The sequence below is a fragment of the Sphaeramia orbicularis genome, chromosome 16 (genome assembly GCF_902148855.1).
Source record: "Sphaeramia orbicularis chromosome 16, fSphaOr1.1, whole genome shotgun sequence".
Classification (NCBI taxonomy): Eukaryota; Metazoa; Chordata; class Actinopteri; order Kurtiformes; family Apogonidae; genus Sphaeramia; species Sphaeramia orbicularis.
Window position 1 is genome coordinate 2237299 of NC_043972.1, and position 26228 is coordinate 2263526.

The window sequence follows — 26228 nt, forward strand, 5'->3', positions numbered from 1 at the left end:
TGACACACTTTAGACTTTTCTTAATTGTTCTATTTGTTTGGGCATTTACTAAATGGGTAGTTAGAGCACAAATCTCCCATGCTGTTATTTTCAGACATTCAGGGTTTTTTTTGTTGACATGCAAACAGCAGGCTTAAAGAGAAGGAAAATAATTGCCAAGTCTGTTATTTTTTGGTACTGGGGCCTCCAGCAGTGTAGTCCTACCTGCTATTATATTGTTATACCTGATTGTGCACTACTGAAAGAGAGTAAAGTCACTTTTATACAGAGATCCCAGAAAAAAAGTGAGATGGTGATCCCACCTTTTTGCCACCACTGACCGAGTTCCGCAGCCAAGCCCAAGGAGTAGCAGAGGTGAGACAGGCTGGACTTTTCAGAATCAGCTTTAGTAGCATATAGTGTGACACATACTCTTGCGTGTTGAAAACACCCCTAGCATAGCATAGCATAGCATAACATAGCATAGCGTAGCTAACCTCTTCAGAGTTTGCCTGTTTTTCGCCATTCCACAAATGTTAGCATGGATAGATTCGTCCACCCGAAGTGACAACAGCGTGCAGACCTCGGCGTCTCCCCAGTTCATCCTTCAGGTCGTGTCAATATGCTTGTTTACTGTACACGGCCCACGCTCATTTTGAATTTCTGCACACACAATACGTCATCAAAACGTCACACCTTGGTTGCAGAACGAGAGGTGTTTCCAGGGGTGGCGCTAGCAAATTGTGGGCCCCATGAAAGGAAAACATTATGGACCCTTCATAAAATTCAGTATCTTGTCGATCTGTCGCAGCAGGGGGGGTGTATATATCTATATATGTGGGGGTGTGATGGGCCCCCCACAAATGCAGGGCCCCTTGAATTTGTCATGTTTACCCCCCTTTATGGCACCCCAGGGTGTTCCTTTTACATAGCGTTCCGGAATCCTGATTCTACCTTTATCACAGCTCTGTTACTACCTCCAGCCGTGACAGAGGTGGGACTAAATGATCCACCATTTTGTTTACACAGACGTCGTTCCGTAATAAAGATGAAATATTCCTGTTACAGAGGTGCTGTGTAAAAGGGGCTTATTTATCTATTTATTTGGATTCAGCCCATTCCTCCAAATTGGTGCCATGTCCCCTTTGTTAAAATTAGTGTTTGATTTTACTTCCAGCTATCTTATCAGAATGAACTGATAAGATAAGATAAGATAAGATAAGATAAGATAAGACTTTATTGATCCCATAATGGGGAAATTTAACAGTGTACAGCAGCAGTATGCAACACACAAAAGAAAAGGCAGGTAGAAATAAACATTCTTAAAAGTATAAAAATTTAAGTATAAAGTTTCTAAAGTATTCACATATTTACATAGTGATTGCATTTATATGTGATGACAATCCAATGTGATATGAATACATATATAACACATTACTTCATCTGTAAACATCATTTCTACCTAATTTTGTTCAAATCATGCTGCTCTATAATATCATCTACTTCTTCTACTTGTGTCTGAAATCTGTCCCTTAGTCACCCTCTCACTACTTCTTGTATGATAAACACTCAATACTTCAATCAGCAGGGATTCCAGTGAGCTATGGAATTGCACAATTTGACACATTGAGTTATGGGATTGCCATTCTTGGTTGCTCCCTCTCATTATGAATTGTAGAATATTTTGAGTCGACTGTATAAGACAGGGCTGTCAAACTCATTTTCTTTCAGGGGCCACATTCAGACCAATTTGATCTCCAGTGGGCCGGACCAGTAAAATAATAACAGTGAAAAAAGTAAAATTATATTAGGATAATGTTTACATCAACAAAGTTTCCTTAAAAATCTGAATCACATGAACAACTTGAATTGTCTTTAGAAAAACAAGTGCAATTTGAACAATATTCTGCCTCAGTTTATCAGTTTATCATTTACACATGTGCATTACAATCACACAAAACATTTAGTAACAGGCAGAATATTGGTAAAATTACATTTACTTTTCTGAAGACATTTCCGTTTGTTCATATTTGTTCAGGTTATTCATGTTTTTTGTAAAAGTATAGTTTGGTAATGTGAACATTTTCATGTAAGTCTACTTTTTTACACCAAAAAACAAAGAGAAAATTTGGGGTTGTCATTATTTATAGGTTATTATGATAATACTTTACTGGTTCTGACCCACTGGAAATCTAATCGGACTGTATGTGTCTGTATGTGGAACCTGAATTAAAATGATTTTTACACCATTAATTGTTAATATCTTCAGTGTAATTTTTGCATTTCACAAATTCATCCTGCAGGCCAGATTGGACCCTTTGGCGGGCCGGATTTGGCCCCCAGGACGCATGTTTGACACCTGTGGTATAAGAGATAACAGTTGTTGCTATACATTTATGCAGCATTAAATGGTGTAATATAAACAGAGTACTGATTGATTTTATACCAGAGCCATTGTCTTTTATTGTGTATTTTCTCTCAGAGACCCCTAGTTGCAGAAACTACAAATATGAAAAGCCTAAAAGTAGTACAAGATTAAGAGAAAGTTAAAAGATTCAATTACTATCTTTCCTCTGTTCCAGTGTTGAGCATCCACAAGCGTCCAGTGGTGGGTCATGCGGACGTCAGTTTCCCTATGAAAGGCTGGAGGGGCATGGTGGACTGGGCCCGCAACTCAGAGGACAGGGTCACCATCCCCAAGAACATCCTGGTGACCGGAAAGCCAGGTAAGAGCTCCAACATTCAGTCAGTACACGCACTACAACCCCATCCCAAAGAGATATGAAGTAGAGTAGTGTACTCAGACGCTTCTGGGAGGAAACAAGTTATTCTTTGGACATCAAAACCCTGCCTCTTTGATGATTCATGTGATTTTCTGATCGTCTATAAATTCATTCTTTTGTTAGCAAGACATTTGTTTTTTCCCCTCCCGTATACTTATTGCAGCATCCCTGTCAGCCTTCTGTTTGAGACAAGCTTTTGTGCGTGTGTGTGTTTGCGTCTGTTTGGTGTGTGAATGTGTCTGGTCAGGAGGGGGCCTTCAAGACAAAAAGTAGAAATAGGGAACAGCAGCTGAGTTATAAGACACTGTTTACTGCCATTAATCTGCAAAGCAAAGCGCCCTGCTCAGACAGGCGCATGCAGAGATGGTTGTATTTAATGTTGCAAATAAAACATGCAGGATAAAAACAAAATCATTTTCCATCACCCGCTGCTCAGCAGCTGTACAACAAAAAGGCACATTGTCTTCAATAAGGCCAGAATAAGTTTCATAAAATGTTAATACAAAGCCCATCTGCCTTAACAATTTGATGGCACAGAACTGCAAACAGGGACATTTCCATACTTATTTGTTGCTTCCAGACAATTTGAATTATACAACTGTGATCTTACAGCAGGGATAAATGCAGGGTGCATGAGACTTAATGAGGGGGGGTCACAGCTTTGTTCATTTCATGTCATTCTACAATAAATAAGACGTGATGATGAGTTTACATTCTGTGAGTCCTCATGATACACTTGATGTGTTTTATAAAGATTATTTTTGACATTTTTGGCCTCTTTAAATTTATGCCTGTGACATGCAATTTAAAGCAAATGTTGCAAGAAAGTTAAATGAACGTTAAGTCAACTATTTTCTTTGTTCTGTGGTCATTCATTAGAGTTTGTGCAGTGTTCGAGTACGAGTGGCTCAATGGTGGCTGCGTAAAGTCACAATTGTTTCAGAGCAAAATAATTTTGGTGGAAAATCCTATTCAGTATGGGTAAAATATACAAGATTTTAGTATGCAATGTGTAACAGAGGAGTGAATAGAAAACCACCAAGGAAAACAAAAATAGTAAGTGATTTTCAGCATCAGCAGGTTTACACAGGCCAGATGCTCTAAGGACAGTACATTTGGTGATGCATTTGAGGTGTAAAAACTATTAACAAAGGTCCGTAAACCCAGTGAAAAACATGTTTCTTTCCTTTCCATGCAGATGGTTTGGGTTGTATTAGCCCAGGATTTATGACATCCGCCTCTGAGAAGCAGTTATGCGTAATCTTCAGTAGAAGTACTCTTAAAAAACAGCCGGTGCTGGGTGTGTATTAACAAAAAGAATCTGTTCTTTTTTTCTTTTTTTTTAGTGATATACAGGAGCATTTTATCCACTTTCTCTAAAGGCTCCTATAGACTGTGAGATCTCAGCAGTCTTAGAAGTTTATCAGCAGCCACACTCTGTGACATGCATGTAGAAAAAAAAAGGTAGGACGTCGCAGACTGTGCAATGATAACATTTACTGAACTCAGGCTCTGAAGCCGGGAAATGAACAAGCACAGAAACATCAATGTGCATCTTCTAGCTGAGCCTCTGTAGTCGTAAACAATGAAGCTAGGCTAACGTCTGCCTGAGTCACTATAGTTATAAACAATGAAGCCAGGCTAATGTCTGCCTGAGTCACTATAGTTATAAACAATGAAGCCAGGCTAATGTCTGCCTGAGTCACTATAGTTATAAACAATGAAGCCAGGCTAATGTCTGCCTGAGTCACTATAGTTATAAACAATGAAGCCAGGCTAATGTCTGCCTGAGTCACTATAGTTATAAACAATGAAGCCAGGCTAATGTCTGCCTGAGTCACTATAGTTATAAACAATGAAGCCAGGCTAATGTCTGCCTGAGCCACTCTAATTGTAAACAATGATGCTAGGCTAATGGTCACACAGATTCAGAATGGTGTTCATATGCAGATATCCGAAGTGAAGAGAATGTTTTTTTAAATTTTTTATTCTACTTTTATTTTACCAGATAAAATCCCATTGAGATCGAGATCTCTTTTACACAGGTGACCTGGCCAAGAGGTCAGCAGCACATGCCAAGAAAGAAAACAGGTTTTACAGACAGGTAGTAACAATAAATTAAAACAAACAATAATATTGTAATAACAGAAAAGTGAGAGTTTTTTTTAAGTACAGTTAATAAAGCGCAAAACTTTAGCTGAGGTCACAGCAATTTAAAAACACAGGCACTGTCCGAGTGACTATCGCTGTCTTGTCTGTAAGACGGAGCAAAAAGCTTGAAATGACAGGAGTTCTGGCATTTTCAGCTGTACTTGAAGTGTGTTCCAGGCAAAGGGGGCGGCAAAGCTAAAAGCTGGCTTCCTCAATTCAGTTCTAACTTTGGGTACATTCAAATAATACCGATCACAAGACTGTAAAGAAAAGTGACCAGTTGATCTATGGAGAAAAGAGGACGGGTGTGACGGTACCATACCCAGAAGAGCTTTTTAGGTTAAGGTTAAGCAGTGGGTCAACCTTCATGATATATCAGTCAATCCAAGTTTATTCATATAGCCCTTTTCATGCAAACAGAGTCCAACAAAAAGTGCTTCACACAATGACAACAATAAAACACACACATACATATGGAAAGACTCTGTAGTGGTAGGTACTAAAATAAGAACAGCCTTCATACAAAAGGATGCACCCAGCTGTGACTTGTGGAAAACTGGCAACAAGGAACGACAATTTTGGAAAAACGGATTTTAGAAACATGTTTTAGTGACATAAATGTATGTATTGTGTTGATCAGGCCATCGTTTCACGCTGACTTCCTCTTGGTTATTCGGTAGATGTTGATCATAGAAGTAGTCACACTGAATTGGTCAAACTAGGGTCAACAGTCATCTGTGAACCTCCCTCACTGTGTGACATACAACCTTCGTCCAAACACACTCCGATGTTTTGTCATTTTTTGTCTGGTACAGTCTAAAACTGTATACACCAGGTTTAAGAAAAGCATTAATACTGGGCTGTTGTACTTCACATGTCCAGCTTTAGACGCTGTTGAAAACAGAGCCATCCGCTGCTTTCTTGGGGTTCATAAGTTTGTCCCAGTTTTGGCAGCGCAGGGTGACATGGGTTGGGTTCCTGGTGCAATTCAAAGAAAATGTGAAATGGTTCGATTATGGACTCAAATTATTAACCCTTTCATGCATAGTGGTCACTACAGTGGACAGTTATTCTACAGCTGTTCTCTTGTATATTCATGGATTTTGTTATTTTAGTTTCATATCAGCCAACACAATACACAATACACTGCAGCTGATAACATTACTGTAACTTGGCTGTTCTTGATAAACTAAATGTAACATGTTTGAGTGTAAGTCAATTCCTTGTTATCATTATTAGACTGTAATTAACAACAAAAGTTTTTTTTTTTTTTGGCATATTGGAGTTCACTACAAACAAAAAGTTAAGGATATTTCTTTCTTTTTTTTCTGTCTTTTTTTTTCATTTTTGCCATTTGTAAATAAAACTATGCCTGGTCATTTAAAAAATCTGTTTCGATTCAATTCACACACAAAAAAGTAAAAAGCATTGTGAAAAAATCCCAATTGAAAAACATAGCCCCAAAAATTTTAAATATCCATAACTTTTTGTTTGTAGTGTATGTTAAAATGTGAGGAAACATCAAATTAGCACCATTAAATGTTTTTATTTCATAGTTTTCACACAGTATATCAGTAAATACATGTTTCGTTGCTTTAAAAATTAAACACACATTTTTGCAACTCCATGAAAAATAGCTTCATAAAAAATAATAATAATAATAATCTCATTGTTTTTTAAATGCTTAAGGAGGAATAAAGAAAAAAAGTCTTGATTAATGTTCTCATAATTCATGCATGAAAGGGTTAATATGCCAGATAATCGAATAACCATAAAAGTATTTGGCTGGGGTAGGACAAGGTCCCCTTGGGCGGCAGAGGTCAGAGCTGTCTTTGCAGAAGCACAACTTCAATATATATTTCACAACAACCTTTCATGTAGTATTAATAAGATCAGAGCTAACCTAATGTCTGCTTTGGAAGAAAAATGGACGAATGGGATCCTGACTAAACCGAAGCTGCGGACATACATTCAACTAAAAAACACAAATAAAACAGAATTTTATGTCAGCGCAAATTTGACCAGGAACCAAAGGTCCCTAATTGCTCAGTTGCGAATAGGAATCCTTCCCTTGGCTTTAGAAACTGGGAGATTGACCCAAACCCCAGAGGAAAACAGACTTTGTGGACTGTGTGATTTGGGGGAAGTGGAAAATGAATCACATTTTCTTTTGTATTGTCCTCTATATGAGGAACTGAGAGCCTCTGTGTTTGATGATGTGTATCTGAAATCCTGACTTCTTGAATGTATGTACAGTATGTATTTATTTATTTTTGCCGCATGTGGGCAAGGAACCAAATATGGTAACTTCACCCACCTTGATTTTCTACATGACAATAAAAATATAGACAAATTTCACAAAAGTAATAAAATCTTGTTATGTCCTCCAATAATACACTATGTTTGAAATGTTTAAATTCAGAGTATTTCTATGAATGCCTTATAAATGGTTAATGTTTAAATGATTCCGCAGTGTAATATCTGGGGAAATGGGTGTGTGTCTTCTAAAAAGTCCTTGAGGCTGAAATTATGGAGGATTCTTCTCACTCTCCACAAATCCTATGAAAAGAGGAATATTACCAATTAGTCCATCTTTATATGTCCTGGTCTCACTCTGTGGGACTCAGCCCCAAGCTTACAGTTCCAAACTGCAGAGGTCAAAACGTTTTATTTGATGTTAATTGAAGGCCTGAATTATTTACCAGCCACTTGATTTTCTTCTTTTTTTTCTTTTTTTTGTGCAAAATGTTGGCACAACTTTGTACAGCTGAGTAATCCACATTTGGTGGTCTGAGTATTTCTGGCTTTGGAATGGTGCATATGTGATGGTGTAGAGCAGGGGTGTCAAACATGTGGCCCGGGGGCCAAAACCGGCCCACAGGATGAATTAGTGAAATGCAAAAATTACACTGAAGATATTAACAATCAAGGATGTTAAAATAATTTTAGGTCAATTTCATCTGAAGTGGGTCAGACCAGTAAAATACTATCATAATAAACTATAAATAATGAAAACTACAATTTTTTCTCTTTGTTTTAGTGTAAAAAAAAAAAAAAGGAAAATCACACAAACGTTAACATTTACAGAGTAGCCTTTTACAAAAAATGTGAAAAACTTGAACAAATATGAACAATCTGAAATGTCTTAAGAGAATTAAGTGTAATTGTACCAATATTCTGTCTGTTATTAAATGTTTTCTATATTTGTAGATCCACTGTGATCTGTATGTTGTAATGAACATGTGAAAATGAGGAGCTGAGGCCAAATAATGGCATAAATTGTTAAAAATTGCACTTTTTTTCTTAATGCATTTCATCTTGGTCATGGTTATTCATGTTTTTCCACATTTTTTTAAAGGATAGTTTGTAGGTGTAAAAATGTTGATAGTATACAGTAATTTTCTTTTTTCACTCTAAAACATAGAAATTAGACATACAAATTTTGGAACTGATATCATTTATGTATTATTGTGTTATTATTTTAATCATCACTGGCCCACTGCAGGTCACATTGAACTGTATGTGGAACTGAACTAACATGAGTTTGACAGCCCTGGTGTAGTGATAATTCAGAATGTTTTTCAGTATTTGTGTTAGTTTTTTTTTTTTTTTTTTTTAAATTCTATGTTCTTATCCTGGTTTTGATCCCGGATTGTTTTTATCTTTTCTGGTTTTTATTGTGTTTTATTGCATCTTGTTTTTATTTATTTGAGCTTATTTATTTTATTCCTTTACTTATCCATGGTGCTATACCAATGAATGGTGGAACACTGAACACTTTTTGTCCTTTCTGTAAGTGTGATTAAGTCCCTGTCTTGCATGTTCAATGTATGTGTTGTTGTAATGCCAAGGTAATCACCTAGACTGCAAAACAAATCTACCTACAGGTATAAATAAAGTAACCTTGACCTTGACCTTAGTTGAATTAGGCTACGTATACTTTTAGTTATGTTATGGAAATGTTCAACTGATAACCCACACACAAAGAGGAGGAGAGAAAGTTAGAGTTAAAATAAATAAATGCATTTATTGAGAAGTCAATCACAGAGAAACTCTGTAAGTGAAGTCTGATTAAACAAGAGAAAACTAAAGATTATATAGAACCAAATCCAACCCCCTCAAACTATGATGTCATTCCTTATGTACATTGTACAACTCCCTACTACTCCTTCTCTGCTCCGTGAAGAGGTCATGATGACCTCTCCACTCTAACCTTGCTTGGATCCAATCTGGAGTGCAGGCGCCATCCTCTATCTACACATTCAGACATTTAGGTGTTTGGGTTTTAACTCAAGGCAAGAACTCCGTTCCTGGGTTGGGGGTGTTACAGAGTGGTAAACATCACACATAATGAATAATGACTCAGCATTAAAAGAAGATGTACTAACAGTATAAAATATAAAGAGTATAAAATATAAAAAGTAAATTTTTCCACCACAGTTACATCAACAACACTGGATATCAATACTCATTTTGACAAGAAGGCCCTAAACGGTGTAAGTACCATTAGAGGAGCACCAGCTGGGCTAGAGTCAGTTTTCAGTTCTTTGTCAGCTGGGTGGTTTTTCGGCCATTAAAGACAGCCATGTACTGCCTGTATGCTAATGAGGCCGTCACTCTTAATCAGGAGTCAACAGGAGCCAATCAGGGGCAATTAGAGACAATTTCTCCCCCAGCTGGGAGATGTGTCTCCACGGCGGCAATGTCACACCAGCATCCACTCCTCTGTACACACCCAGCTTGGACTTGTGTACATCGATTTAAACATGTCTCTGATGCCTTATTTACATTGATGGATTGGCTCCATGTTGTATGAATAAGATTATATTTCTGTTCTTTTTGTACAAAATGACATCTATGCAAAGAGCGTTTGCACAGATGACGTTTTTTTTTTTCTTTTTTCTCTGAACATCAGATTATTACGTTGTAGTTGCACACGTTTTGATTGATGTAAGTCAGATTTGATAGGGCTCCTTATTGTAACATGCAAACACAAATCAAAGCTGTTTGTATATACAGGTGGTTGTGTACTATAATACAATGATTAACCCATAAAGACCCAGAGCGACTTTTATGTCAGTTCCCAAATCACATTTTCTCTATATCTAACCTTTCTTAAGTGACTTATCACTATTTATTATAATATTATCCTCTGTATTTTGCATTGTATCAGCATAAGTCAGGTATTTTCTTGTATCTAATTCACTGATCATGTAGATATTCATGAAAGCTCAGATTAAAATTGAGGATTATTCTATCCAAAATGGAGAAAACTGAAGAAAAAAGACGTTTTTAGTCAAATCTATCATTAACTGAACATTTCAGCTCCTTTCCTCTGGACGGAGGTTTTTAGTCCCAGGTGCAGGACACAGCATTTATAAAAACAGCTTTGCTCCTGTCACCGTCACTAAGCTCAATAAGAAATAGTGACATTGCACTTTACTAACTTATTTAGTTATTTATCCCATTTCTTTGCTCTATCATTATTGTGAGTTCAGATATTTTAAATTTTATGTTCTTATCCTGGTCTTTGTCCCAGACTGTTTTTATCTTGTCTGAGTTTTTATTGTGTTCTATTGCATCTTGTTTTTATTTATTTGATCTTATTTATTTATTTTATTCTTTTCTTTTATCCACGCTGTTATACTGATGAATGGTGGAACACTGAGCACTTTTTGTCCTGTCTTTTTGTTCTGTCTGTAAACTCGATCCAGTACCTGTCTCACATGCTCAATGTATGCTTTGATATTACAACAAGACAATCACCTAGACTGCAAAACAAATCTACCTACGGGTACAAATAAAGTAACCTTGAACCTTGAACCTTAAACCAAGCATTTCCATTTACTGTTATTTATCAGACTCCATGGGTTTTACTGCTGAATCAATGTTGTAGAAGATGACGATGTTTCCACCTTCACTACGGAGCCTCTGAACGTCCAAATGGGTCATATCTGATGACCAGGAAAAGATGACAAACTGCATTTTACACCAATTATTTACAGTATTGATAGGATTAGTGGATCAACAGATATTAAACATCTTACATCAGTGGATGGTTTAGGTTGGTGGTGGATGTTTGGGTGTTTATGGGTTAATAGGCAGCAGTCTTTGCACCATGTTGGCTCTGTGTAAACATTTCAGAGCTTGTAGCTTAGAATTTCCAATGCCTAGTTGTAAACAAAATGTCCTCCTTAAATCCTTACAAGGAAAATTATGCATCCTCTGTTTACTATGGATATTAAATCATAAAATAAAGTGTCTTTGTCTTTACATTTTCAAATATGTTGCAAATTATCAATATCATTAGGATTTTGGCAGTTTTCTTTCATAATACAAGTTGTTAAATGGCTTCCATGTGTAAAACCGTACCTCATAAATATATATGCTTTCAAAAAATGGGATTTTCAATTGAATTGTCATTTTTATATACAGATAAAGCTTGTAATATGTTGTGATTTTCAGTAGCAAACCCATATAAAGAAGTTCCTGTCTGATTAGCCACAGTAATTAGACGCATACAGAAGATTGTATTTTTAAACGTAGCCTACAAAAAGGCAAATAAACACCAGCTTAAGCTGAACAAGATTCATTTGGCTGTGGGACAAAGGCCACCTAAGTCAACAATATTTTAAAAAATCTTTGAATAAATGAGGCCGTCTCTCAGTTCAGTTATTTTTTATTACTTAATGATAGAAACTTTTAGTTGACAGGGACGACATGAATCAGGCAGCCGTCCTGATGGAAACTGTGTCCTTGTATCTACTTACTATGTGCAGAGTCTGTCTAAAATGTGCCACTGAAGCAACGTGGAAGTTAACCCTTTCATGCATATTGTTCACTACAGTGGACAACTATTCTCTTATATATTCATGGATTTTGTTGTTTTACTTGTATATCAACCAACACAGTGGACGCTTATTGTTTAAAACACAGTAATATCCCATCAGAGAGCTCATTGTTTCTGATAATCCCTCAAAGTCCAACTAAAGTAAAATTAATTTAAACATAAAACTGTGGGTCATTTAGCAGCACTAATCTGTCAAATTGTCTCTAAAATGTCCCGTCAGAAAGATTTGGAATACTGTGTTTTGACCCTCATGCATCATCCCATACACTGTAATTCATAGCATTACTGTAACTTTCCTGTTCTTGATAAACCTGATCTGCAGTCAAATATTTGAGAGTAAATAAATTGCTAATTGTTATTAGACTGTAATTAACACAATTTTTTAAAACAAAAAGTTGTTTTTTTTGTTGCATATTATCTGAGTGAGTAATAAGTAGTATTCTAGTATGTTAAAAATGTGAGAAAATATCAGATTAGCAGCATTCAAAAAAAATTATTTCATGGTTTCAGACAGTAAATGCATGTTTCTTTGCTTCAAAAATTAAATGCATGGTGTCCAGCTGAGTGGACGTTTTTGTAATTTTTTTTTATTATGCCTAAAGAGGAATAAAAGCACTGAGGGAAAAAAATCTTGAATAAGGTTGTCATAATTCATGCATGAAAGGGTTTATATACTTCTGATATTTTGGCTGAAAACCATATCCATCTTTCTCTAAAGTCTATGGGTGAAGCCCACAGGATTGTCCACCCGTTCACCGCTGCATCCTCTTCATCAGATTTGTCCCTTAAATGCCACAGTCTGATTATTTAGGATCAACCTCTGGACATCACCAAACAATAGGATGAAACTATGGGTCATAATCATCCAGCTCCTCAAGTGACCTTTGCACCATTTTCTTCCCCTATCACCACAGAGTGTCTCCACATGAGATCATATTCACAGCGGTCACAGGTCCACAGGGGGTAAAGTATAAACTGTGGGATGCACTTGGCATTCATCACAGTTGGGCGGATCGACGGAAACCTTGTGAATATCCTTGCAAGCAAATGACACAGAATATTTTAACATAGCTAGTTAAATTTAGCATTGAGAGAAAAGTGTTCCTCATCATAAATTTCACATTCAGTTTCTCTTGTTGAAAGCTTCCATTAAATGACAGTGTTAGAACCATGTAGGATCCACATGACTGCAGTAACACTTGACAAAATAGCAACACTGGAGTTAAATTTGCATGATGTTTACCGAGTTCTTGGCATGTGTTCTGTTAAGAGGCAGTGGAGTTTATTAGTTGAGCACAAGTGCACAGTCAGTATTAAGGGTTTTCTAGTCCGCTTCCTTTATCCACTTACTGGTTATGCATGGCCAGGCCCCAGTATGGAGGTGGAATGGGTAGAGTGCAGATGTAGCAGCGGGATTTAGAGTAAACCGCAGTCTCTGTTGTAGAATTCATGCTTGTGTTATGAAATTCAGCTTAGTCTGGTCATGCATCATGTCAAACCGTGTGAGAAAAGCACTTCATGCGTGACTACATGCATGTGCAAACATATATCCAGCACATACGTCAAACAAACATAACCCTATAAACGGATATGGATGGACACTCAGCGATGAGCTATTTCAGCATAGCACACAAACACACAACTTATAGAATCAATGGTGGAAGTCCCTTGAGGCTAACTCTTATTGGGCATAGACAATCTGGCTGAGCATATTGGATAGGCCAGCCAAAGAGTGGATGAACAGGACATATAATACTTCACCCCTCGTGCACACACATCCTCATGTCTTGCTCGGTTCTCCCCTGATGCCCACGGGAGGTCAGCTGTTGCCTGCGAGCTACAGCCTCTGTTTGCTGCCTGGCACACTGCTATATGCTCTTGAGCTGCCATGAGGTGTGTGCTGGAGCAGAAGAGCAGGATGTCTTCAGATGGCCCAGCAGATGGAGATGGGGTTTATTTTTTTATTTGTATTTTTTTCTATTTTTTGAGTTTGACACCTCAGCCAGAAAGCAGCATCTCCCACCTGGGGCCTGTTTGGGACTTCAAATTTGTCAAGTTTTTGACAAATACCTGAAATTTCTTTTTCTGGCAATAGTTTGTTGTCCTGAACCGCAGTGGAGGAAGTTCACCCACTGAGAGATAAGACAGCGTGATGACATGCACAAATCAACATGAGCTGGCCTGATTCCCGACCGGGTCAGTGGTGCAAGTGTTGTGTTGTTGCTCAGATGACCATAACTGTCACAGTATTGTGGATCCAAGGACATTCTGACTGAAGGAATAATAATAATAGAATGACTCAGGCACAAAAAACCTGCATGTTTCCCTTTTATTCACTGAGTCAAATCAGGTTTGTTTTGCAGTTGTAGGGGATTAAAGTAGTACTGTTCATTGTTTTTATAAATGATGGTCATGTACTCAGTCTGTTCTCCGGTTTATGGTTTTGCCATTCTCAGCCCTGAATTTGGGAGCTCTCTGTTATTTCAGACTAAATCATACAAATAAATTAGTCATTCTTTCATTCATTCACTCATTCATTTAAAAAAAAAAGTGATAGAAAAATTTAATAAGATCCAAAAACTTAACTTTTTGACTTGAGTGATTCTGTATATCATATCTTATTTATTTTTCCCTTTTCTTCAAAATCTGTGCATTCATTTTTAACCCATAAAGACCCAGTGCTACTTTTGTGGCAGTTCCCAAATTAATTTTTCTCTCTATTTAACATTTCTTTAGTGATTTATTACCATTTATTATAATATTACCTTCTGTATTGTGTGTATTTTCAGTGTAAATCATGTATTTTCCTGTATTTAATTCACTGATCATGTTGATGTTCATTAAAAATCAGAGTAAATTCAAAGGTTATTAAGTCAGAAATAGAGAAAACTGAACAAAAAGTGGCATTTTCAACAAATATATCAATAACTGAACATAAAACAAGCATCTCCATCCACTGTCACTTATCCAACTCCATGGGTTTTACTGGTGAATCAATGTTGTAGAAGATGATGGTGTTTCCACGGTAACTACGGAGCCTCTGAACGTCCAAATGGGTCATATTTGATGACCATGAAAAGACGACAAATTGCATTTTACACCAATTATTTACATTAATTGATAGGATTAGTGGATCAGCAGGTATTAATCAACTTACATCAATAGATGCTTTTGGTTACCAGGGACTGTTTGGGTCTTTATGGATTAATGTAGATGTCTTTTCTTTCAAACAAAAAGATACTGCGGGGAGGAAACAAATTACAAAAATAAGATAATTAAACCGCTAAGAATCAGCTGAAATAGGAAAAGCCTGAAGTAAAGTATGGTGAAGATAAATATTTAAGTTGCCCTAAAAAAACAAAACAAAAAACAGCTCTAATCTTATGCTCTTTCTATATGTTGTTGAAGCTAGTAGGTGCAAAGTGAATAAAAATGGATTTACCAAGATAAAACCAGCCAAGGCAGGGAAGGAAATAAAATCACTTGAGCATCTTTAATAGTAGGGATATTAAAAGAAAGTAATGAGTGGATGTAAGGAGGTAAAAGACCTGTAAGTATTTTATAAACAAATAAAATCATGTGTTACACGGAGGGATGGCCACCCATTTTTGGTATTCTGCTCACAATGGCAGATATTATTATGAGCAGTAAATCTCGGGGCAGACAGTGTCCAGTGTCTGTTAACAGTTGTGGCTGTTGCATGCATGAACAGAATATTAAACGGTAAAATGTCAATGTAAAGACAGACTTGGGCAGAGTTTCATTCAGGGTGGCACAAATAAAACACTAATGCTTTTTATAATTATACTATAATTACTATTTTGAAAGCATCAACATGTGGCTCAACATTCATATTCACATTCGAGGCAGCCAGCGCTCATTGCAGATTAAAATATTGGCATTTTGCAGAAGCAGGGAACTTCACTTTCTGTCTCAGCATGAAGTTGGTATGCAGTATCAGATTATACTAAGTGGTCAATCCATACATTGTCCCAGAATTTCTTTCCGGAGCAGTATTTTAGAAGCTTGGCTTTAGAAGTAGTTCTACACAAGGCAACAATTACAACAGGTACAGTCATAGAAAAAATTATTAGACCATCAAAAGTCATCAAAAACAATAGTTATTCAATCAAGCATTAACTCCTGTGTGTATCATGTGACTAAAACAAACAGAAAAGAAAACATGAAAGGAGTTATTACAGCTGTCAGTCACATATTTACTCCAGACCTGCCTCAAAACACCTGTAACAAGTGGTGCCAGGCACAACAAACCCCGCCCCTCGCACATATTCTAACTTATTTTGGCATCGATCCAGCTGATGTCATCATGTCTATGTGTGTGTGCTGATGTCGGCAGATCAATTGCCTCTACATATGTGCCAAGGCTGAAGTAAATTGAAACAAAATGGATGTTTTTATAGACAATTTTTACTGAAATTTTGCCCATTTTAAGGAAATGTGAGAAGAAAAAACTATTTGAAAAATTCATTAAAAAATTTGAACTTTGACCTACTTTTCCCAAAATGTAATTACATCTATTCTGGGTCACTGGAAATCTTTAAACCCAATTTGTTATGAATTCAACCAATAGTTTTGCTGCTACAGACATGTGAAATTTTGCCCATTATAAGTAAATAGAAAAAAAAAGATTTAAAAAATTCATAAAAATGTAAACTTTGACCTACGTTTCCTAAAATGCAATGACATCTATTCTGGGTCACTGGTAATCTATAAACCAAAATTGGTGTGAATTCACTCAGTAGCTTGGCTGGGACAGACATTTGAAATTTCACCTATTAGAAGTAAATGGGGAAAAAAAGAGATTTTAAAAATGTATAAAAAAATTGAACTTTGATCTACTGTTCCCAAAATGTAATGAGATTTATTCTGGGTCACAGGCAATCTATAAACTCAATATGGTATGAATTCAACCAACAGTTCTGCTGTTATAGTGTTAACAATCAAATAAATGAACCGAACCAAAAACAATACCCCTTGCCTCCTCATTCGGGGGGCGGGGTAATTAGACAAAACCAGGCCTTGAAATACAATATAGATGGAGAGGTCTTTTTTCCTCACAGATCAAGTAATTTATAAAATGTTGAAAGGTAAAACACTATCAAACACCACAGCTTCAAGATACTACAGTGATACATCACAATAAATGTACCAAAATAGAAATAAATGATATGCAAAAACATACGTAAAACACTGAACATGCCTCATGAGACTAAACACATGCAGTACATACATAGAAACTCCTAAGAAAAGGTTCATATTGTTTTCACTAACTGGGGTGTCCTGTTACAAAATGTATCCTGTAAAGGAATTGTCGATTTTAACTGTAATGATTTTGTAACTAGATAGATAGATAGATAGATAGATAGATAGATAGATAGATAGATAGATAGATAGATAGATAGATAGATAGATAGATAGATAGATAGATAGATAGATAGATAGATAGATAGATAGATAGATAGGCTTCATTTCAGACTCATGATCCACATTAAAAAGCAAACAGAAAAATACAAACACAATAAAAAAAAAAACACAAAAACCCCCTCTATACCAGGGCTGTCAAACTCAAGTTAGTTCAGTTCCGCATTCAGTTAAATTTGATCTGCAGTGGGCCGAACCAGTAAAATAATAACAGAATAGTATAGAAATAATGTCAACTCCAAACTTTTCTCTGTGTTTTACAGTGAAAAAAGTACATTTACATTATGAAAAGGTTTACATCTGCAAACTATCCTTTCAAAAGATATGAATAACATGAACAAACTAAAAAAATCAGTGTAATTTTAACAATATAAAACACTGAACATGCCTCATGAGACTAAACACATGCAGTACATACATAGAAACTCCTAAGAAAAGGTTCATATTGTATTCACTGACTGGGGTGTCCTGGTACAAAATGTATCCTGTAAAGGAATTCGATTTTAACTGTAATGACTTTGTAGCAGATAGATAGATAGATAGATAGATAGATAGATAGATAGATAGATAGATAGACAGACAGATAGATAGATAGATAGATAGATAGATAGATAGATAGATAGACAGACAGACAGACAGACAGACAGACAGACAGACAGACAGACAGACAGACAGACAGACAGACAGACAGACAGACAGACAGACAGACAGACAGACAGACAGACAGACAGACAGACAGACAGACAGACAGACAGACAGATAGATAGATAGATAGATAGATAGATAGATAGATAGATATAATAATAATATAATATAATATAATTATAATCATGTATTTACTTTCCATACACTCCTAAGGTTTCCCCCATTACTTAGGACTGACGTTCTGAAGGATTCTGTGGGTTGATGTGAAACAAATATTAATTTGTTAATTTGTAAATTTATTTGCACAAAATAAAACAGCAATAGAAAAAAAAAACAACAACATTCAAACAAGTAACAAAACTGAGCAGGAGAAGTTAGAAGCCAAAAAGAAGGCTTATATGAATACCTCCCCCAAAATGAACAATACACAAAAAAATAAAAAATACAGTATAACTGAAATAATAAACTAAAGTAAACACAATTACAAATAACACAATTAAAAATCCACATTACAAATCATCAAATACAAATTGAGTGATACACAGCCTTACATTTTTTCATGAATTAAAGTCCTTTTCAGATGCTTTTTAAACAATGATAAAGTAGATGTTGGTTGAAGTTCAGGTCTTAGATTATTCCACAGATTTGGTCCACCATATTTCAGAGAATACTGACAGACTGAAGTTCGGCAGTACCGAAGATAAAATTTGCTTGAAAATCATGTCGGAAAGTTGTGAATAACAGAAGACAACATAAAGAAATAGTGAAAAACTTTAGGAAGAATATGAGCTAAGTGACCATATTTGTACATGAAGACACAGGTCTGGGAAACGTTCACATCAAAAACTGAGAGAAGATTGAATTTTTTGAAAAGAGGAGCAGATGAGTGGAGTCTGTCAGAAAAACTGATCATTCTTGTATTACCCCATCTTTCCTCAGTTAATCCACAGAATCTATATTAATCAGAAGTGAAAGCTGAGCGTTTGTTCCATTTCAACATCAGGGTTGACACATTGGATTGAAAGTGGTTGTCAGGAAAGCACCTCTTCACCTCTGTGGTTAATCCTTCAGAGTTCCAGAGACGACTGTAGTTAGTATTCATCTGCAGCTGCTGTTTTTGGGATCACTTAACGCCCTCACAGATGTTGGGCCATAGTTTTGCTTGCTTCTTTACTAAATGTAGTGAAATATGAGAGTAAAGGCAGGATTATGCTATGCCGCTGTGAAAATGATCATTATTATATCACATGAAATGATAAATAGGGTCGATATCGTGCTGTTGCCCTGATCCCTGATGTGTCTGTTTGACCATAATGTGTTGAAACCACAAGTGGGATTTGCTTTCAACCTTTCCTATCTGTCCGTGTTAGTGTCGGCAGCGTCTGAATGAAGTGTGCATTTGTGCGTACATGCATGCGTGTGAGAATGTGTGCGATGTTGAGGCAGTGTTTATAGCTGACTAGTCATGTAGGCCAGCTCCAGTGTAAGAGCTCTTGGGGGGCAGGAGGAGTGGAAGCAGCATGGCTGACCTGCATTCTCCTCCTCTACAGCAGCCTACTGTGCCAACATTCAGCCTCTGTGAACAGCCATCAGGAACACTGGTCTCTTCTTTGACATTGACCTCCCTCTCTCTTTTTGTGTTTCCCAAATACAGACTCTGATGACTCCTCAACGTTTGTAGCCGGCATCGTTCTGTACAGAAACCTGGGCAGCATTCTGACTCTGCAGAGGTAAGAATATTAACCCACAAAGACCCAGGGCTACTTATGTGACAGTTCCCAAATGAATTTTTATCTCTATTTTTAATTTTTTTTTTTTTTGTGATTTTTCACCATTTATTCCAGTGTTTTTCAACCTTGGGGTCAGGACCCCACGTGGGGTCGCCTGGAATTCAAATGGGGTCGTCTGAAATTTCTAGTAATTGATTAAAAAAAAAACAAAAAAAAACTTACTAATAAAAAATATATGGCGAGTTAACAGAGACAATCGCAATCCATAACCCTTTCATGCACGAATTATGAGAACCTTAATCAAAATTTTTTCCTGAGTGTTTTTATTCCTCTGTAGGCATGAAAAAAACAATGCGATTGGAAATTTTCTTCTGAAAAATACATTTAAAAAGAATAAATAAAATAAAAATAATTTAAAAAAAATTGAAAATACATTAAAAAAAAAAAAAAAAGAACCTATTTTTCATGAAGTTGCAAAAATGTCCACTCAGCTGGACACCACACGTTTAATTTTTGACACAGAAACATGTATTTGCTGATAAATTGTGTGAAAACTATGGGGAGGGCTTGTGATTCTGGGGGTTTATGCTCAGGAGAGATCTACATAATGTTACCAATTCATGTCAGAAAAGATATGTAGTGTCTTAAAACTTTAATAAAGATATGTGTAAAAAAAAACAAAACATAAAACAACGAAAAGAACAACAAAATCCATGAATGTACAAGAGAAAAGCTGTAGAATAGATGTCCACTGTAGTGACCAGTATGCATGAAAGGGTTAAAAGACATGACAGACTGAAGCTGAAACTGCAGCACTGTGGTTCTGTTCATCTGTCAAATGTTCACTGTGGTCAGTTTCAGATGCTGCAGCTCTTTCATAATTCATAGTTTCAGTTCTTGTTTGTTCAGTATTAATTGTCCTCCTTGTAAATCCCAGCTGGACTGACTGGACAGATCCTGAGCCTTTGTGCAGTAATCTACACCTGGATTTACTGCCTCTGTCCATAATAATAGACATTATATAGACTAAATGTCCTCTAAAATTAACGTTTATTTACAACATAGTATAGCAAACTCTTACAGGATCAAAAACAAATGAATTTTAGCAAAAAACAAAAAACAAAAAAAAACAAACAAACAAAAAAAAAAGGCTCAGTTTTGAATGTCTGGAGTCGCCAAAAATTTGTGATGTTAAAATGGGGTCAGGGGCCAAAAAAGGTTGAAAACCACTGATTTATTCTAATATTATGCTCTGTATGTTGTATTTTTAAGTGAAAATCACCTGCTTTCCTATATTTAGTGTTCTGATCATGTAGATGTTCATTAAAGCTCAGATTAAAGTTGAGGGTTATTGTATCAAAAACAGAAAAAGTGACTTTTTCAGTCAGATGTATCATCAACTGAACATAAGCTAAGTGTCCACTTTTGTGGCACTTCCCAAAATAAATTTTTCTCTCTATTTAACCTTTCTTCAGAGACTTATTACCATTTATTATTATATTACCTTCTGTATTTTGTGTATTTTCAGTGTAAATCCTGTATTTTTCTGTATTTAATTCATTGATCATGTTGATGTTCATTAACGGTCAGAGTCAAAGGTTATTAAAACAGAAATAGAGAAAACTGAACAAAAAGTGGCATTTTCAATAAATATATTAATAACTGAACACAAACCAAGTATCTCCATCCACTGTCATTGATCCAACTCCATTGGTTTTACTGGTGAATCAATGTTGTATAAGATGATGGTGTTTCCATGGTAACTACGAAGCCTCCGAACGTCCAAATGGGTCATATCTGATGACCATGAAAAGATGACAAACTGTATTTTACACCAATTATTTACATTCATTGATAGGATTAGTTGGTCAACAGGTATTAATCATCTCAGATCAGTAGATGCTTTTGGTTTCCAGTGACTGTTTGGGTCTTTATGGGTGAACTGGTTAAAAAGAGAAATTTGGGGAATTTTTCAGATTTCTTCAGTGTTTTTTAGATACACAAGGAAAATAATATGAAAAAAGTTATTGTCACTCATGCTCCATACTACGTCTTTCACCAGTATATCCTACCTCTCACTTCTCATCTACAATTTCCAGTTTCATCCCAGTAGACCTCACTAAACCTGCTTATAATAGCTGAACATCACTTATTTGTCGTGTGTGTTTGCTGAACTTTACCCTGTTTAGCTCATGTTCACCATTGCATCCTCATGTTTTTTTTGCACTTGACCTGTTTTTCAGACTTGGACTCATGTAGTTGAGTCAAATCTATGTGTTTATGTAGCCCAAAATTACACATCATGAACATGCTAGAGGCGAGTATATGACTCCCTCTGTCCTTTGACCTTCAGATAAAATAAACATTGACTCAACAGGATTTAAGGGAAAACGGGAGAAAAAGGAAAGGCCTCCGTCACATCTACAGATTTGCTATTTTGAACATTTTCAAAGTAGTTAACATCAAATAACACAACAGAAATGGACTGACTGTTTAATTCACACAGCAAATATGCAAGTTATTTGTTAAATCTGTAATTCACTGCTGTTTTTTTTATAACCCACTTAAATTGAAACAGTAGCGTCTTAGAATCAGTGAAGCTAAAACTCCTACTATACATTGACAGCGCCTTGAGCATCTGGGGATTTAGAGTTTTTATGCATGTAAATATCCCCTGATCAGAACCGAGGATACACTGAAACTTCAAAAGAAACTGGGATACTTTTGCACACATGCATTTTATCCCAATTTGTGACTGAATATGAGTGTAGGAGGATTTCATAAAACAAACAATAGCAGCGATGAAGCATCTCATTTCTGGAGGATTTCTGAGTTTTGGTGATAGATGGTGAAATCAACCACCCGTAGCCAGAATCATATTGATTGAAGGGTTGAAAAACAATCAAAGGAATGTTAGCTCAGACAGATAAATATATAAATAAAAAACATGACAAGCGCTTATCGTAGACTTCTCTGCGTTTCTTGCAAATGTCCAATCTTGAATCTAATCAAAGTCATATAACCAGGATAGTGATACTAGTAGAGCGGGTAGTCCAATAACCGAAGGGTTGGCGGTTTGAATCCCGCATAGTCATGTGCTGTTGTGTCCTTGCCTCCAGTGCTGCTGCTCACACTGGTGTACGAATGTGTATGAATGGTCGGAGGGGTCGTAGATGTGAATTGGCAGCCACTAAAACTAAACTATAACTAAAATAACGATAACTAAAATTTCTACTTCAGTAAAATAATGACACATTAGTACTTTGATACTTGACGCCTCAGTGTTTGCAGGGTCATGTCCATCGCACCAACTGTCTCATACGTGTCCCTGCCAGCTGTACAGTAGCATGCTAATGATATAACACAAAGCAGCTGTGCCGATGCTGAAACAACATATTTCAGCTTCTTCCTCCCACTCTGTGAAGCGTAATGAATCACTACAGTAGAGTCAATGTACTTTACATGTGCCCTGCTGGGTGCTTTTCCAGTTAAATGCAAACAAGGATTTAATGCAGAAACATCGGCACATTCGCAGTAGGTGGCCAAATATATGTCTTTTTTTTTTATCTCTGTGAGTAAAATGATGTCTTGGCAGAACATGCCGTTGCTGCTTGCATGATGATTAACATGCATTTAAGCACAGCGGTTTTATGTACAGCTCTGTGTAATTAGTGTCTGCGTACAGTAAAGTAAGGCCCCGCATTTATGCCTTGATAATAGAGTTACAGAAGTACATAATGATAATGTGGTCAAAGCTCATAATGAACTGTCACAATGTGGAAACAGGAAAATAAAGCCCATTCTCTCCAGTCCTCCCACGTGTTTGTTATGGATCTTTGGATGCATGATTCCTTTAGTAGTCTTTGCTTGTCTTTTCCTTTTCATCCCCGTCTCGTCGCCTTTTCTGCATTGGATTCCTCCTCAAGGTAAATAAGACAAGTTTGAGCCAAGAGACTAGATGACACAGAAGTTTAAGTTGACTGATTGTGCTTTGGAGTGGTGAGAGGGCGATTGTGCACAGAGGATACAGTGACGATGGGAGCGACCGCTGATCGGAGCATGGGCTGGTGAACATGTTTGTCCGACGTGTCAGGTCTTCCAGTGGCAATTCACTTTTTTTCCTGATTGTCTCATTTCACATGATTGATAGTACCTATGAAAAGGAGAAATTGCAATGCATACTAAGCAGGTGGGTTGAATGTGGGATAAAATGCCCCAAAAACATCTCAGCACACTGTAAGACCGGATAAGTTGAGTTTACGTAAAAAATCTGAGGTAACCCGTTGCCTTAAAAAATTCCAGTGATGAGTAATGAAAACTTGAGTGTATTAAACTGAAATGCTTGATTTGAATGGAATTACTATTTTAAGTACAACACACGAATTGCCAAGTTAATTTAACTGAAAATTTGTTGCAGTGTCAGTTGCTTTGTTTAATCATCAGACTTAATATCATCAGTTCATTGGACTCAATTCCAAGTTGATTTAAGTTAAAATCTTTTACAATATAAATTGTTTTGTATAATTATTCATAGTGATGTGACGTTCACGAATGACTCGAATCTTTTGAACGGCTCTTTGAAATGAACGATGGGAACCGAGTCTTTGTAAAGAGCCGTTCTTTTTTATAATAGTAACAGTGATTAATCACTGTTGTGTTTTGTGCATCTTTTTCTGCATGTTTACACACATTTATTGTTCTTATTCTGAGGGAAAATGCACTGCAGTTGTTAAGATATTTAAGTAATTGCAATGACAAATCGCTTTTGTGTTTTGTGCATTTTTCCTGTATGTTTACACACATACTGTTCTTGTTCTGAGAATTGCACTATAGTTCAGGTATTTCAGTAACTGCAGTGATTAATCACTGTTGTGTTTTGTGCAATTTTTCCGTATGTCTCCACACATTTATTGTTCTTGATTTGAGGAGAATAAAATGTTATTTCATCAGAAAATCTTTTATTTTCTTCTTCATTTTTATTCTACAGACTAGTCCACATAATGTACTGGGGTGTTTTTGCTCCAGTTCCATCATTTGTCTAATGTCACCTCTCATGTCATGGATTTAACCCACACATTTAAACTAATGATTCTTTTTTACGCTAAGATAATATTTACTGCCGCGCCAATTAAACACCTTTAAAATGTAATGTCAATCATCACATGTAGCCTGTTTAGTCATTAAAAAACATTAGTGTTGCCAGTACAGGAAGTGCTTTTAATTTGACAAGGCATAAAGATTTATGTTGCTGAAGAACAATCCTATGTGAACAGTAAAGCCATAGTTCTTCTGGCTCTGACTCCTGGTGCAGCTGTACAAAAATACACAAACCCAAAAAGGCCAATAAACACTGACATACACACATTCAGTCCAAATGAACACTAACAGCACAACCCACTGAACCCCTGCACAGAAAAACAACACATTTACAACAACAGGAACAATACCCACAATGCACTGCACAGATACAAAGGTGTGGTCAGGACTAAAACTGAGGGATTTAAATCCATTCAACGTAAACTTTTTTGTATTTTCCACTATGTCTACAAATGAGTAGAATATACTGAACATTTTATAGTAATGGAATCAAACTGAAATCATTTAAGTACATTGTAATTAAAGTATTTTACTAAATACAAAGTCCAAGCTTACCGTGTAAAGGGGGAGTAAAACAACAACAATGTAGCTCACAGGTGTCAAACATGCGGCCCGGGGGCCAAATCCGGCCCACCAAAGGGTCCAGTCTGGCCCCTGGGATGAATTTATGAAATGCAAAAATTACACTGAAAATATGAATCCTTTTAGTTCAGGTTCCACATACAGACCAGTTTAATGTCAAGTGGGTCAGGTCAGTCAAATGCTATCAGAATAACCTATAAATAATCACAGCTCCAATTTTTTGTCATTCTGAATGTAAATATGTTCATGTCATTTTAATGTATTTACACTAAAACAAACTACCATTTCACAGAAACACAAATAACCTGAACAAATATGAACATTTTAAAATGTCTGAAGTGTAATTTAACCCTTTCATGCATACTGGTCACTACAGTGGACAGCTATTCTACAGCTGTTCTCTTGTGTATTCATGGATTTTTTTAAATATTTTTTTTTACACATATCTTTATCAAAGTTTTAAGACACTACGTATCTTTTCTGACATGAATTGGTAACCTTGTGTAGATCTCCCCTGAGCACGAACCCCCAGAATCACAAGCCCCCCCCCCCCATAGTTTTCACACAATTTATAAGTAAATACATGTTTCGTTGCTTCAAAAATTAAACGCATGGTGTCCAGCTGATCATTATTATTATTATTATTATTATTATTATTATTATTATTATATTTTTTAATTTTCTTATTTTTAATGTTTTTGTTTTTTTTTACTATTTATTTTATCTGTTTATTTATTTATTTATTTTTATAAGAATTCTTTCAAATACATTGTTTTTTTCATGTTTAAAGAGAAATGAAAACACTCAGGGAAAAAATCTTGATTAAGGTTCTCATAATTCGTGCATGAAAGGGTTAAAAAATATTCTGCCTGTTATTAAATGTTTTATGTATTTGTCGATCCGCTGTGATCTGCAAGTTGTAATTTACATGTTTAAATGACAAACTGAGACAGAATATTGTTAAAATTG

General features: G+C 36.2%; 1 protein-coding gene across 4 annotated transcripts in view; it reads left to right on the plus strand.

Moving 5' to 3' along the window:
• adgrb1a (adhesion G protein-coupled receptor B1a) overlaps window positions 1-26228 on the plus strand; it is a 298620-nt gene that overhangs the window by 159997 nt on the left and 112395 nt on the right. For all 4 annotated transcript variants that reach the window (XM_030157687.1, XM_030157689.1, XM_030157686.1 and 1 more), the window contains 2 exons: window positions 2562-2705; window positions 19505-19580. In XM_030157687.1, the coding sequence (XP_030013547.1) occupies window positions 2562-2705; window positions 19505-19580 (220 nt within the window). The remainder of the gene's footprint in view (window positions 1-2561; window positions 2706-19504; window positions 19581-26228) is intronic.